The sequence below is a fragment of the Amblyomma maculatum genome, unplaced genomic scaffold (assembly GCF_055883805.1).
Source record: "Amblyomma maculatum isolate TAMU_Amacu unplaced genomic scaffold, ASM5588380v1 scaffold_13, whole genome shotgun sequence".
Classification (NCBI taxonomy): Eukaryota; Metazoa; Arthropoda; class Arachnida; order Ixodida; family Ixodidae; genus Amblyomma; species Amblyomma maculatum.
In genome coordinates this window covers 31,997,097-32,012,363 of record NW_028146738.1, presented here as the reverse complement: position 1 = coordinate 32,012,363, position 15,267 = coordinate 31,997,097, and the positions used below count along the sequence as shown (strand labels likewise).

The 15,267-nt window shown below is 45.1% G+C and overlaps 1 protein-coding gene across 4 annotated transcripts in view; it reads right to left on the bottom strand.

Moving 5' to 3' along the window:
• Positions 1–2,093: 2,093 nt before the first annotated feature.
• The window catches only part of LOC146172512 (mitochondrial amidoxime-reducing component 1-like), a 57,348-nt gene continuing 44,174 nt past the window's right edge, over positions 2,094–15,267 (bottom strand). For all 4 annotated transcript variants that reach the window (XM_084585843.1, XM_084585844.1, XM_084585845.1 and 1 more), the window contains exon 8: positions 2,094–2,252. In XM_084585843.1, coding sequence (XP_084441969.1) covers positions 2,108–2,252 — 145 coding nt within the window. In that variant the 3' untranslated portion in view covers positions 2,094–2,107. The remainder of the gene's footprint in view (positions 2,253–15,267) is intronic.

Here is a 15,267-nt window from a genome sequence, read left to right as displayed (position 1 = left end):
TCAGGTTTAAAACTAGAAAGCCAGCCCAAGAATTTGTAAACAGGCAAAGACCGGTACCTTAAAAAATTCGGTCCACACCACCTGTGACTACGTTGATCCATGATGTGATTAGTGAGATGCTGCCCAACCTCGCAATCGGGCACCGAGTTCGTTTTTAAAAACCGTTGAGCTTGCCTTTACAAAGTGTGGCTATAGTTTGAAGACTACTTAGCAGTGGAATTAGAGAAAAAATAGCGTGCTGAGAGGACGGTTACTTTCATCGACAGTTTCGTTGGAGGTAGAATGTGCAGTACTGGCTTCTGACCATTAATGCTAAATATTGTTATGGACGAGGAAGCGGGCAGTGGAGTGGGCAGGAGCGCTCATGCTAGGTTCGCCGCGATTCATTAAATCACCGGACATAATCTCTGTTATTTGTGTTCATCGGCTTGCTGCCCCGTAACAATATTTTTGTGAATGCTGCTGGTCTAGCATAGTGTAGCACATATGAAAAGAATCCGGAAATTCTTGCGCATTTTTTCATGTTTTGCAGTTGCTAATATGCAGCATAAGGGCAACTTGGAGTGATGAGAGCTTAGTTGTGTCGTCACCCACCTTAAACTGTGTGAACCCTAACTTTGTGAAGTTCTTATATAGTGGGGTGGCTGCTCCTGACCCTACGGGGCTGGGAATGGTAGGCACCCGCAGTTTCCGGCAGGGGCTAGCCTGCCACCGGTGGTGGTATCTGTTGTAGGCCGTCATTGTACCCACCATTGCTTCGGTGGCGGATGGTGGCTGTTGCGATGCATGCCTCTCCATCGTCTTCTTTTTCTTTCTCTCTTCTCTATTTTCTCCTTTGTCCGCTTAAGACAGTGGAGGTGGCCTGTGTATTTTCTTTTCCTTCTTCCTATAGCCACAACAACAGACATTCAAGCCCTGTTGTAGTGGCGCAGTGGTTAGGGTGCTCGACTACTGTGCCCAAGAATGCGGGATCGAATTCCGGCCATGGTGGCCACTTTTCAATGGAAGCGAAAAGCAAGGCCCCTGTGTGCTGTGCAAAGTCAGTGCACATTAAAGAACCCCAGGTGGTCGAAATTTCCAGAGCCCTCCACTACGAAGTCTCTCATAGCCTTAGATACTTTGGGACATTAAACCCTATGAACCAACTAAACCATATCAGACATTCAGGATGTCTACCAACCGGGAAAAGCGGGCATTCTCAGGGAATTTGGATAATTTGATGATGAAAACCAGGCTTGCACAACCAGATGGGCTGAGCAGGCCATGCTGGCATTTCTGTCAAGGCCGCTGGCACAGTACCAAGTTTGCCTCCCTGCCCTAATGCCTACCACTAGAGCTAACGTAAATGTGGTAAATTTGCCATAATGAAAATAACTTTTGCAAGTTTATTTCAAGGCCATTCGATAATTCGCTTTTTTCCTCGGTCTCGCGAAGTTCGGATTAACGAGCTTCTACTGTATTATAAAAATAGTTCGAGAGTAACCTTCAGTGAGTAGTCACGTGCACTTTACTTTGCGACAAAAAGTTAGTGGGAAATGCTCTAGACTGACCCCTGCATCACAACCCTGCTTGATTTAATCAGAGCAGAGAGGTATGAAATCTTCATTTTGCAATGTGAAAACACCAGGCCCTCTATTATTCAGAACAGCAAGCAACACACTGGCAGACATTAGACATCCCTACCATTGACTGCAACAACTTAGCATATACAATTTACTGAAGTGATTAAAGATGGACTGCATGCAGAACACCTTTACAGAAATAACATCATTCAAGACCTCAAGGACTGAATCATATATACTAATAGACTTTCACTGGCATGAACCAAGAGCTGTTGACCAGAACTAGATTAAATCATTTATTCTATGACAGACTGCATTAAAAAATAGAACAGGATGTTGCAATTATAAATTTCTATAATAAAGAAGTCCTGCTGTAAAAAAAAGGAGGTTGCAGGCAATACATTCAAAGTACTTGTCATATAATGATCCTGAGCATCATTACACTGCAAAAAGTAATGTGTCTGTAAAGAGGCATCACAAATTTAGCATCAAAAGCTAAACACAGTTGACATGTTTCCAAATACATAGATTGAGCTTTCTTTTTTTTACAAAAGTGGTTTTGGTGACACCACAGCATAGACTATGTCTCCAACAGTTACCCGGCCGTGTTTGACATGATAGGTACTGATGCCAAGTAAGGGCTGCGACGTGTACTTTTTGAGTCCTTGCTCAGACTTGTCCACTCGATACCTGCAAGTTCAAAAAAAAAAAATAAGTTAAATTAATCAGAAGCACAAATAACAGATACATTACTTCATTACAGCATAAAAAGCAATAAAAAAAATATGAAAGGGACAGAAAACTGTACTTTAGGCATCCAATTTTTTTTCTCGTTGAAATGGAAAGCTTGCTGCCTAAGTGAACAATTCCACAATGGTTCGTTAGAAATGCTGTAGAAAACTTTTACTAAGAATTTTTCCATCAGTGCATGCACTCATTTTATGTACTGAAAAATTCCATGCAAGTTCCCCCATCAATGCAAGAGCCCACCTTTACTGCTAATTTCACATTTACGTGCCATTCCAGGACAGCCCTCTCCTCTACACAAGTGTTTTCAAATTGGGTGTTTTCGCAATCGTCATATGGCACGTGTATTCTGTGCCGAGCGTCCCGTGCCAGAGAGGTTTTTCTGAAGAAATAATTTTTTGGTACCTCTAACACATTCAGTATCCCACATTTCTCGAAAGTGTGGCCTACGCATTCCTTGGGAATACTAGTCAAGTGTTCGTGATTAGGCTGTAGGGCATGGCCCGCATCGCTGGAGAGGCCAGTGAGAGACCCATGCACAGCGTCGAGTAACCCTTTCACCATCCCTACATCATGCGAGGTGAGATCGATCTCCCAGTTGCGTGTGTGTTGCAGGCACCGTGGTCACGAGGATCGCGATGTCAGCCTGGTCAAACCAAATAGACCGAAACAGTCGGCCAACACCACCACTATATAGCGGCTCCTTTTGCTGGAAGCTGGATGCTGATAGCACTGATTAATAACGAGGCTGGAAGTGCAGTGCGAATTTTGCATATCTTGCGACACTAGGGGAGCCGACAAAACTTTCCAACGAAGCGGTACCTCTTGACTTGCTGTTATGTGCGTGCGCGTGTTAGTCAGATGTAATCATGGATCCCTGCCTTGTCGTGGCAGAGGGGCTTGCGAAACTCGAAGTCGTGAGCTCAGCTGTGTAGGGCCACCCAAGATAGACAGGTCATGGCAGAGAGTTCTGACAAAATGTGATTCACTGGAGAAGGTAATGGCAACCCACTCCAGTATTTCCTGCCAAGAAAACCCTATGGCCAGTCACAATAGCATTAATGATATGGTGCCGGAAGATGAGCCTCCCAGGTTGGAAGGCGTCCCAGATGTTACTGGGGATGAACAAAGGGCGGTTCCTAGTAGCTCCAGGACGAATGAAGTGGCTGGGCTAAAGCCAAAAGGACGCTCAGTTGTGGATGTGTCGGGAAGTGACCGGAAAGTCCGATGTTGCAAGGAAATATATCACATACCAACATGGAATGTAAGATCTATGATGCAAGGTGAATTGAATGTCGTCAAGCGAGAAATGGACAGATTGAACATTCATATCTTGGGTACCAGCGAGCTCAAGTGGACCGGAATGGGAGAATTTAATTCCGGCGACCATTATGTCTTTTATAGTGGGCACGAATCCAAGAGAAGGAATGGGGTCGCGCTCATAGTAAACAGAAGAATGGGCAAAACAGTGCTAGGGTACAACCCCAAAAACGACCGAATGATTTCACTTCAGATCCAAGGTCACCCTTTCAACATAACAGTTATCCAAGTCTATGCACCAACCACTACTGCTGAAGAAGCTGACGTTGAGAGATTTTATGTGGACCTGCAATGCCTTTCAGACCGCACTCCATCATCAGACATCCTTTTTCTCATAGGAGACTGGAATACTAAGGTGGGCAGTGAAGAAATACCCGGAATTACAGGCAAGTTCGGCCTTGGTGAGCCAAATGAAGCTGGTACATCATCCAAAAAACAGCGCGAACAAACGAGGACGAAAGGAAGAAACCACAGGAACAAGCGCTTGTTCCTGTGGTTTCTTCCTTTCGTCCCCGTTTGTTCGCACTGTTTTTTGGATGATGTATCACCAACTCGCCCGCTTAACTATCCTGTTGAAATGAAGCTGGGCAGAGGCTAGTAGAGTTTTGTCAAGAAAACAACCTGATCATAGCGAATACTCATTTTCAACAGTACAAGAGGCGCCTGTACACATGGACTTCACCGGACGGTCTGTACATGAATCAGATCGATTATATTCTTTGCCGGCAGAGATGGAAAAGCGCTATACAAGCAGTAAAAACAAGGCCTGGGGCCGATTGTGGCCCGATCATCAGCTTCTTGTTGCCAAATTTAAGCTTCCATTGAGGAAAACGCAGAAAACTAGAAGGCCTTTCAGGTATGAACTGGATCAAATTCCATCAGAATATGCTGTGGAAGTGAGGAATCAATTTCAAGAAGTAGATCTAGAAGACAGAGAGCCTGAAGAGATGTGACTGATGTTCGTGATATAATACAAGAAGTTGCTACTAAGGTAGTTCCAAAGCAAAAGAAATGCAAGAAAGCAAACCGGTTATCTCAAGAGGCTTTGCAAATGGCTGAGGAAAGGAGGATGGCAAAAGCTATGGGGGAAGGAAGAAAGATACAAGGTTCTCAATGCAGATTTTCAGAAAATAGCAAGGAGAAATAAGAATGCCTTCCTGAACATACAGTGCCAAGCAGTTGAGGACAACAGCGAATTAAGGAACACAAGAGCTCTGTATAAGACAATCAAAGATATCAAAGGAAGCTTCGTGCTAAGCTGGGTGTGATAAAGGACAAACGAGGCAAGGACCTCACTGAAGCCTCAGAGATAAAGAAGAGGTGGCAGGAATACACAGAAGAACTGTACAAGAAGAACCCGGATGTGCAAACCCAACATAAGACGGTTGCGATTACTGATCTCAAGCCGGGCATCCTGAAGAGTGAAGTTGAATGGGCCTTAGCCAGCCTTGCTAAGAACAAAGCTAGCAGAATTGATGGCATTCCAGCTGAGTTGCTTCAAAACCTCAACCATGACAATGCTGTTAACGTTCTGTTTAATTTATGTCAGCAAATGTGAACAACCCTGCAGTGGCCACAGGATTGGAGGAGGTAAGTTTATATCCCCATTCCAAAGAAAGGCAGTGCCAAAGACTTCCAACTACCGCACGATCGCGCTTATTTCGCATGCTAGCAAGGTGACGTTGAAAATCCTCCAAGGTAGGCTGCAGCAGTATGTGGATCGGGAGCTTCCGGACGTGCAAGCTGGGTTTCGCAAGGGAAGAGGAACTAGAGACCAGATTGCCAACCTTCGCTGGATGATGGAAAAAGCAAGAGAGTTCCAGAAGTCGATCTACATCTGCTTTATTGGTTATGCAAAAGCGTTTGACTGCATAGATCACAGCAGATTGTGGCAAGCTCTCCAAGAGATGGGAGTACCAATTCACCTCATCTGTTTCCTCAGGAACCTGTATGAAGGGCAAGAGGCCACAGTCAGAACTGGGCATGGTCTTACTGATTGGTTTCCGATTGAGAAAGGAGTGAGACAAGGCTGCATACTGTCGCCCTGCCTATTTAAACTATATGCTGAGTGCATCATGAGGAAGGCCGGTCTGGACGAGTCTTCAGCTGGAGTGAAGATTGCTGGAAAACGTATCAACAACCTTAGATATGCAGATGATACCATGTTAATGGCAGAAAGTGAAGTGGAACTCGAAGAGACTTCTGATGCGCGTACAAGAGAGTGAGAAGTTTGGGCTTAAACTGAACATTAAAAAGACAAAGATCATGGCATCTTGCCCTATCAAGTCCTAGAGCATTAAGGGACAAGAAGTGGAAGCTGTGACAGATTTTCTCTTCTTGGGCTCCAAGATTACCCCGGAAGGAGACTGCAGCCATGAAATTAGAAGACGCCTGCTTCTGGGAAAGAGAGCCATGGTTAGCCTTGACCGCCTAGTAAAGAGCAGACATTAGTCTGTCAACCAAGATTCGTATAACTCGTGCTATGGTCTTTCCAGTTGTGATGTATGGATGCGAGAGTTGAACTGTGAAGAAGGCTGACCGCCGAAGAATTGACGCGTTTGAATTGTGGTGCTGGCGGACACTCTTGAGAGTTCCTTGGACTGCCAGAAGATCAAATCAGTCGATATTGTCGACCATAAATCCTGACTGCTCATTAGAGGTTCAAATTCTAAAGTTAAAGCTCAGCTACTGTGGTCATCTGATGAGAAGAGAGGAGTCGCTGGAGAAAGATTTGATGTTGGGAAAGGTTGAGGCTCGCCGGTCGCCGGAGAAGGGATAGGCAGCGAATGCAATGGTTAGATGGCATCCTCGAGGCGCTGCAGATGAAGTTATGTGATGTTAGGAAGATAGTGAGAGACCGGAAAGCGTGGCGTGACATGGTTTATAGGGTCACGAAGAGTTGGACACGACTGAACTGAACTGAATTATTTTCGGCTGGTAAAGCATTTTTGCATGTGCCGCCGCCGCTTCAGTCCCATCATTGCAAAACCCAACGTGATATGACTGCGCTTCACTGCATGCTTGCACTGAACAAAAGCCTCCCAGTCGCCGCCGTCTCCGTCTCTGCTCCCCGCAGCCACGCATGAGATTGCGACCGACTGCCGAGCCTCACCTTGCATTTCTAGTGCTTCTCCAGCAAATGACTCAAGAGTGCTTCAACGTAAGCATACACCATTTAGTATTTAGTGTGTGAACCTTAAACTTCTGCAGGAATGTGCCGATTCGCGAATTACGACTGCGCCCCTAGCCATTTGTTTACATAGCTTTTGCAATGATCGGATGTATGCTGCTCGTTTGCACGGCATAAAATGCAAGCTGATCTACCAATGCCAAAACTATCCGCTTCTTTTCGCACCGGTTGCACCTTTATTTCTTCACAAACTACAACTGTGCTGCAAGAAGTGCCGTGGATGCTACGTCCCCTGCCTGCGCGGGATATACACACAAGCGGCACCGACAACTGCCAGCTGCGCTCGCTAGACAGGGTCACATATCGACACTTCCCGCTCAATGTGCACTTTGTGATGTAAGCAATCATTGATTTGGGGTCACTATTGTCAGAACTACACTCGATGGCCACATGCAACCGCTAAAGTTTGTGAATGCGCGCTCTGTAATCACTGAAACTCGACCCAAGCCCCGCGTACTCAAGCTAGGCCTACTCGTCGCTGAATGGGTCGGAAGTTCGGGGCCGACTAATATTTCTGGCCGAGATCATTGCTGATGGTAAGGAGGAACATATAAAGTGTAGCTTCTTGTTTTCCTTTTTCTAACACAGTTAAGCTACAGACAAGCAGAACAATTTGGTTTTTATGGCATAACTGACAATGCAGATGAAACATCGTCCGAATCGGAGCAAAAATTCTCGAAATAATAAAGATTACTATGAAAATTGATATATGTATTTCAGATATCACCCGTGCACACAGACTTAGCGTTTTGTCAATAGAAAAACAAGACCACTTATAGCTAGATTCGAATACTATAAAACAAAGGAACTAGTCTTCTCAAAACAGGAATCTGAAAAGTAGCGGTAAAGGAGTTACTGGAGACTTCTGCCCAGCAACAGGCAGTATCAAAAAAAAATTAATCGAATTTGGCAAATCCAAAGGTGGCGTATCCTTCAAACTTGGTTACAAGAAAATTTTTATCGGAGGAAAGTGCTACGGCTACAACGAAAGTGAAAACGCCATTTATGAAATCAGCAGTTCCTATGAAAATGCAGCAGAAAGCGCGAGTGAAACTCATGGCAGAACTCTCCGGTCTGGTCGCATGATATCTACTAGCTAGGATCATATGAGGGCAGGTGCTTCGAATAAGTCTCGAATGTTTAGTGCTATACGCAAACATCCGTAGCCTTTACACAAAAAAAGATTAATTATGCACGATGATAAAAGACTAATGCTGATATTGTGTTAACAAAAACGTGGCTAAATAGCAAAATAAGGAATAAGAAATACCCATCCAATACATCCACCTTAGAACCGCCTACGCTAACAGAAAAGCGCGTTGGTATAATACACATCTGAACAGATTATCAAACAAGAAAAAGCGTTTGTTCCGTGCAACCAGACACTCTTTAAAACTAACTCATTGGCTATCGTAAAAAAAAGCGGCAAAATGTTGCATCACGTCTTTAAGGTGAGCTAAGATTTCTTTTTTAAACACTACCCTTCCACAGTAACTAAAGGCTAATTTAAAGCAATTTTGGGATGTCATATGAGAGAACACTAATAACACCTTATTATTGCTCACTAATTCAGGGGACTCAGGGCCATCTCACCTCTGTTCAAAAGTACTTAAAACAGTCAGTCATTTTCACCCCCTTTACCCACCACTCAGACTCCAGTTGTGAATGCTACCAATTATCAGCTCAAGGACCCAACATTTGAGTCAACAGGTATCAAAGTTTTAAAAAATAAACTAAAACCTAAATTATCTTGAAGGAGCTCAGATAAATATTACATTTTTGCAAAACACGATAGAATACTGTTCAATAATACTAAAATGCATTTTTTCGCAATCATATACAGTGAAATCTCGTTGATTGATACGATTCAGCTAAATACGCTTTTCGGCATAATACGTTTTCTTTTTTCGTTCCCGACCGATGCTCTATAGAGGTAATGCATTTTTGTACGGCTAATACGATCATTTTGCACATCGGTTTGGATAATGCGATCGCGGAAACGTCTTCTGTAAATCTCGCGCAGTTTTGATTTTCGCGCCAGGAAGCCGCAAAAGTGTCCTAGTGAGATCCGACAGTAGCTGCAGTAGTTGTAACTCCCCTAGCGCTCGTGGCCGATTTTCGATGTTGGACATGACCTTTGCTAGACACGTGTAAGAATCACATTTCGCCAATTATGATGATGACATCAGAGTCAGTCCTTTTGCAGCGGGTGGGCAGAGCTACTGAAATTATCGCATCGAGCGAAACTACAGGCACGGCGGATTGAAGACGCGGCGACATGCGCTTCGTATGCTTGAGGCTTGGCCTGGCTCGGCTCGAGTCCGGCCGTGCCTCAGCACAGCGCCTGCAGCAGTGTGGCGGCCTCTGGGAGCCATTTTCGCAAGCTCGCGCACCAAAAGCGTTGAAGCGCACCGAAGGTTTTTAGAGCCATCTATCCTAAGACATAGTAATCACGGTAAAATCACGTGACCAAGAAGCAGTGATTGGCGCATGCATTGACGATACTGTAGGCTTTGTTGGCTTTGTGTTTGCCATTTCTCGTTGCCATTTTGGTTTTCCGAGCGTTCAGCTTGCACTGCACACTTATCGTTTCTTTTGTTTTGGTGCCGCGTTTCACCCGTGTACTTCATCATGTCTAGGAAGCGTAAAACGTTATCGCTGAAAGAAAAACTCGACATTCTCGTAAAAGTCGACGACAATCTGCAGAAGAAACGTGTCGACCTGGCACGCTAACTTTGTTTGCCTGTCTCCACGCTGAACACGATCGTCAGCAAGCGAGAAGAAATTCGGAAGAACATTCAAGTCTTCGACGCCGGCGTGAAGCAAACAAGGGCAAGATGGAAGGGGTTCTACTGGCATGGTTCAGGGAAGTAAGGGCGGCGGGCGTGAACGTGGACGGGACAGTTGTTCGCGAGAAAGCTGATGAGATAGCACTCTCGTTAGGCATCAAGATTTCAAAGCTTCGGGCGGGTGGCTATATTGTTTTAAAACATGGCATGGCCTGTCGTATAAAACCGTTTCCGGCGAAGGGAAGTCTGCCGACCAAGATCAGGTCTCCAACTGGCTTTCAACTCTGCCGGTGGTGATTGCTCAGTACCAGCCAAGGGACTTGTTCAACGCAGATGAAGCTGGGTTGTTCATCAACCTCCAGCCCGAGAAAAGTCTCAGCATGAAAGGTGAGACGTGTCAAGGCGGAAAAAAAAGCAAAAAAAGAGTCACCGTATTGTTGTGCTGCAATGCTGATGGAACCGAGAAGCTCAAGCCTACCGTCATTGGCAAGTTCTGGAAGCCATGCTGCTTCTTGCGTAACCCACGCCTTCCTATCGTTTACAAAGCGAATAGGAAGGCATGGATGACCGGAGCCCTTTTCACAGAGTTCCTCACCCTTCTGGATGCCCGGATGCGTGCCGAGAACTGTAGAATTCTTCTATTCCTCGACAATTGTGCTGCGCACCCTGTTGATACTTCGTGGCTGCAAAACGTCAAAGTAATTTTCCTGCCGCCCAACTGCACCAGCCACTTGCAGCCCCTAGATGCAGGAATCATTAGAAACGTGAAATTTCACTTTAGGAGCTTGTTGGTCAGGCACTTTTTGGCCAAGATTAACCGGAAAGATGCCAGTTTGAAGGTGGATCTTCTTGATGCCATCCATTTTCTGGCGATGTCATGGGATCGCGTCAAACCAGACACCATCGCCAACTGCTTCAAGAAGTGTGGCTTTTTTTGTGCATGTGGTGATACTGAGGAAAATGGAGATTACGGCGCAGAGATTGACATCCCGGACTGGGGTGACCTCGATGTCGACGTGTCTCCAGAAGAGTTTGTATCGGTGGACGATCAACTGGCGACATGTGAATTGCCCACCGTCCAAGACATTGCAGATGTTGCCGCTGTAGAGGAGAGCGACGACGATGACAACCAAGACGCCGGAGATTGCAGCGGCGATCGTCGGCCATTAAATACTGATGATGCACTCAAAGCTTTGGACGGGCTTCGTGGCTTTGTCGCGTCTGCGGAGCTCAGTGAGGAAACTGCTTCTCGTTTCTACGAGTTCCAAAAAAGCTTTCTGCAGGACCTCAAAAAGCAAAAAGTGCAGCACAAAGTGACGGATTATTTTAATGTGCTTTAATAAAAGCAAGTTCTGTGCCAAGTATGTATTATTCGCGATCTTTTGGAATCCGTTTTGGATAATAAGATTTTCGGATAATACGCTTTTATTTTCGGAGCCCGTGGGAATCTTATCAACGAGATTCCACCATAATCTTGGCATTTTACCTCATGACTGGAAATCTGCTAAAGTAATTCCCATTCACAAATCAGGTCCAGCACACGATCCCTTCAATTACAAGCCTATTTCCCTAACATCTGTACCTTGTAAAATTATGGAGCACATTATATACACACCCATCTTTACTTTTTCGAAAATAACTTTTTCAAGTGCACAATAAGGATTCCGTAAACTATTCCCTTGTGAAACTCTGCTTGTCTCCTTAACTAAAGATTTGCATGCCTATTTAGATTCTGGCTTTTTGACTGACTGTATATTTCTTGATTTCTCTAAAGCTTTTTTGACAAGGTGAGCCACGCAGTACTCCATAAAATAAGCTTTCTAAACATTGAACCTGTTGTAATTAATAGGATCCGTTCTTTCCTCACTTCCCCCATACAATTTGTAATTGCTAATGAAATCAACTCACCCTCTGTCCCAGTTCGGTCTGGCATTCCGCAAGGGTCGGTTCTGGGACAGCTCTTATTTTTGATTGACATAAATGACTTGCCTTCCTGTGTTTCTTCGAAAATTTGCCTATTTGCTGATGACTGTGTTTTGTACCGTAAACTTGCTGATAATTTGATGTCCCATTAATCTAGAATGACCTTAATAATATTAGCGAATGGTGCAGTAAATGGTGCATGCAATTAAACATTAACAAATGCAAATCAATGAGGGTATCTCGAACTAATGTAACAAGTCCTACGTAAATGCTTAATAACTGTGGGGAACTTTAAAGTTGGCTTTCCCTTCCAGCGTCAGCATTAGTGGTTACCATTAACTATCGCGAGATGGCGCCAGCACAAGCGCCACACCTGATCTCGTCACCGCGTACTCGGACAAAGTCAACTTCTCTTCGGCATCGGGACCTGGACACGAGCGGACGTCTCCTCGCGGCACTCCGCAGTCACCGGCGAGGTTGAGCCTCGCGGGACTTATCCCGCTTGCGCGTCTTGTCCGGCCTCGGAGTTTATCCCCTGCCCTAGCGTGGGCGAACACTCGCCTGTAGCCTTGCTGGCGAGTCAGACGACCTGTATTCATTAGTGTTTCATTGCTAGCTGGCACTGTTGTTATTGCAGCAATAAATGCCTGTTTGTTGTCAGCACGTGTTGTTCCTTTGTTCCCAAGAGCACGGCCCGCAGTGGCCAGCGTGAGCTCGACAGCACACGCGATCACTGGGTGGGTCGGCGGTTGTGACAGTCATCCGCGATTAAGTGGGGAAAACGTATTTGGCCCTCTAGTACAACCCCACATAACATCCCATTAGAATCTGTAAAGTCATACCATTACCTTGGTGTAATCATTACTAGTGATCTAACCTGGAAATCACATGTCAACTCTATCATCGCTAAAGCCAATCGTACTCACAGATACATTCGACGTAATTTCTCCCTTGCACCATCATCACTTAAATTAATAATGTATACAACATACATTCGTCCACAACTCAAATATGCCTCATCTGTTTGGGACCCCAGTCAAGCAACTCTCGTACACTCCGTTGAGGCAATACAAAATCGTTCAGCCTGGTTCATCTTAAATAACTATCAAAGGACAGGCAGCGTTACTAACATGAAAGCATACTTACATCTCCCGCTGTTATCTACTTGAAAAAAAAAGCTATCCCACCTCTCACTTTTTCAGAAAATATACTACCATACCTCAAAATTGTGCTCTTTATGGTTTAAACCACCACCCTAAATTTCATTTCGCCATAATCACAGTCAAAAGGTAAACATTCCGCACCCAAACAGTTGCCTATTCTAACTCGTTTCTTCCCTGCACCTGTAATGATTGGAAAAACCTGTCTGCATCTCTAACAAGTATAACTGAAGAAGAAAAGTTTAGATCTGCGCTGCAAACTTTCTTTCTTGCCTAGTATTAAAACTTATTGGATGGTTATTTGCTTATTTTTATTGTATACTGTGTTGCTTATATTTTTATATTTTGTTATTTTTTACACCTATGCCGTTTTCCTAAATTACACATGTACCTCGCTGTTCCTTTTTATGTGCTTTGTTTTTCAGATTTGTATGCTTATTGTGTTAACCTTCTGCTTTATATATATATATACAGTCAAATCTTGATATAACGAATCCTGCATAACCGCAAAAAATCATTCGTTATTTTGAAATATCGTTGTAATGAAAAATCTGCAATTATAAGCCAGTAGTCAAACCTAGGTATGCAAATGACATACCTTGGCAGTGGGCACGTCTGTAGATAAGCGAAACCTCAAATGAAAATGTTGCACTAACTCCAAAGCTGATTTATTTGAAGAAATCAATTATTTTCTTCTGCCGCATGCAGCAAATTTGACCGTGCACTACATTACACCAACACAGCACATACACCTTCCACTCTGCGGAACACCTCGTCGCATGCGTGATTGCACTGAGCGCTGAAAGTACGAACTTTGTCTATGTGCAAAAAAAAAAAAATTAAAAAAAAAAAAAAAAACGAGTTTGATAAGACCTCATCTTCAATGCTCCCTGAAGTTTGAAAATCTTGCCTCGGTCTTTCAAAATGATTGCGGCGGTCGATGGAGCAATGCTATTTGTCTATAGAGGCCGAATCGCTTTTTCCCTGTGTCGAAAGGGCTGCGTTCATATCTTCTTGGCACTTCGCCAAGATTTTGCCAGGCTTTGACATTTTTCTTATATTGCCAGTCTTTGGTGGAGTTTTTTTTTATTGCCGGGCTTTGACAGACATCAAGATATATTGCAAGAAAAAAAAAAGTAAAAGCCGCCAACTCCTACGAGCATGGCTCCTTCATAGGGCTCGGACGGCTCGGGGGCGAGTGGTGAAAACACGTGTACTGCTTCGCAGCACATTGCAGCTCGTGCACACTGAATTCGACTCTCCAGAAGTAAATGCAGCATGTGGTTTCCAAATAACTTGGGAGTCCTAACAGAAACCGTGCTTGAAAAGCTATACCCTTCGTCGGCCGCGAATATCCCTCCGTAGGACAAGCACACCAAACCACTCCCTCGACAGCACAGCACGTCCGACGACGTACTACATACCCTCGGGCGACGGGGAAGCCATTGATGTGCGGGCTGCACACAGATGTCCACACAGCCCAACGCGCCTCCAGTGCCCCCCAGCTTACTGCATGTAACACACTGTTCCCCCACAAGTTTGCCGCTGTCTGCGGAAGCACGTAGGGCGAGCCACAAAGAATGTGCCGCCGCCGCTACTCTCGAGTCCGGCCATGGGCGAGCTCACCATTAACAGTCAAATCGCGCCTCAACTCTGCACTCGGTAGGCTCCAAAGACTTGTCCACTTATCCGGTGATGACTTGAAATGTCCCTGCGCCACATAAGCGAATTGCGATGATGCGACGATCAACACAGCACAGACGTCGGTGGCTGATCCCGGTTATCCATGTTCAGGGTGAGCGGCGGGGACGGCCAGAGGCTAGCCACGCCGCATTCGTAAAACGATAGCGTGGCAGAAGTCCCGGGTTGCTGTCACCCTCAGCCGATGCTTTAGAGAAAGGTTCGGTGCATCCTCGTCGTATCCGCTTTCGTGAAAAGTTTGGTATACCGGCATAACAAAGTCCACACTGCGAGTGAGCGATGTCTGCCATGTTTACAAACAGAGTGGTGGTCGAGGAGCAGCCAAGGCAGCATTATCGCAAACTCGAGATTTTCGAGAAAACTTAAGTTTTCTTCGCGGCTGGAGGGGCGATTCCAGTGGAGGTTGCTTTCTGAAATGAAAAACAGGTCTCAAGGGCCGCTTGAAGTAGAAGTTCGAGTGAAGGCGTGTTTGTGAATACGGTGGTCGTGTGCCTCACAGTTCATGGGTTCAAAAAAATATTGGCAGAGTGCAATTAAGGGTACGATGGCAATTTCAGAGTAACAGCCATGTCATCATCATCATCAGCCTGACTATACCCACAGCAGGGCAAAGGCCTCTCCCATATTTCTCCACCTAACCCGGTTCTGTGCTAGCTGCATCCACTTGACCCCTGCGAACTTCTTAATCTCATCCGCCCACCTAACTTTCTGCCACCCCCTGCTACGCTTTCCTTCCCTTGGAATCCAGTTTGTTACCCTAAGCGACCATCGGTTATCCTCTCTTCGCACTACATGTCCTGCCCATGTCCATTTCTTCTTCTTAATTTCCACTAGAATGTCGGTAACTTGAGTTATTTCTCTGACCCACTCTGCAC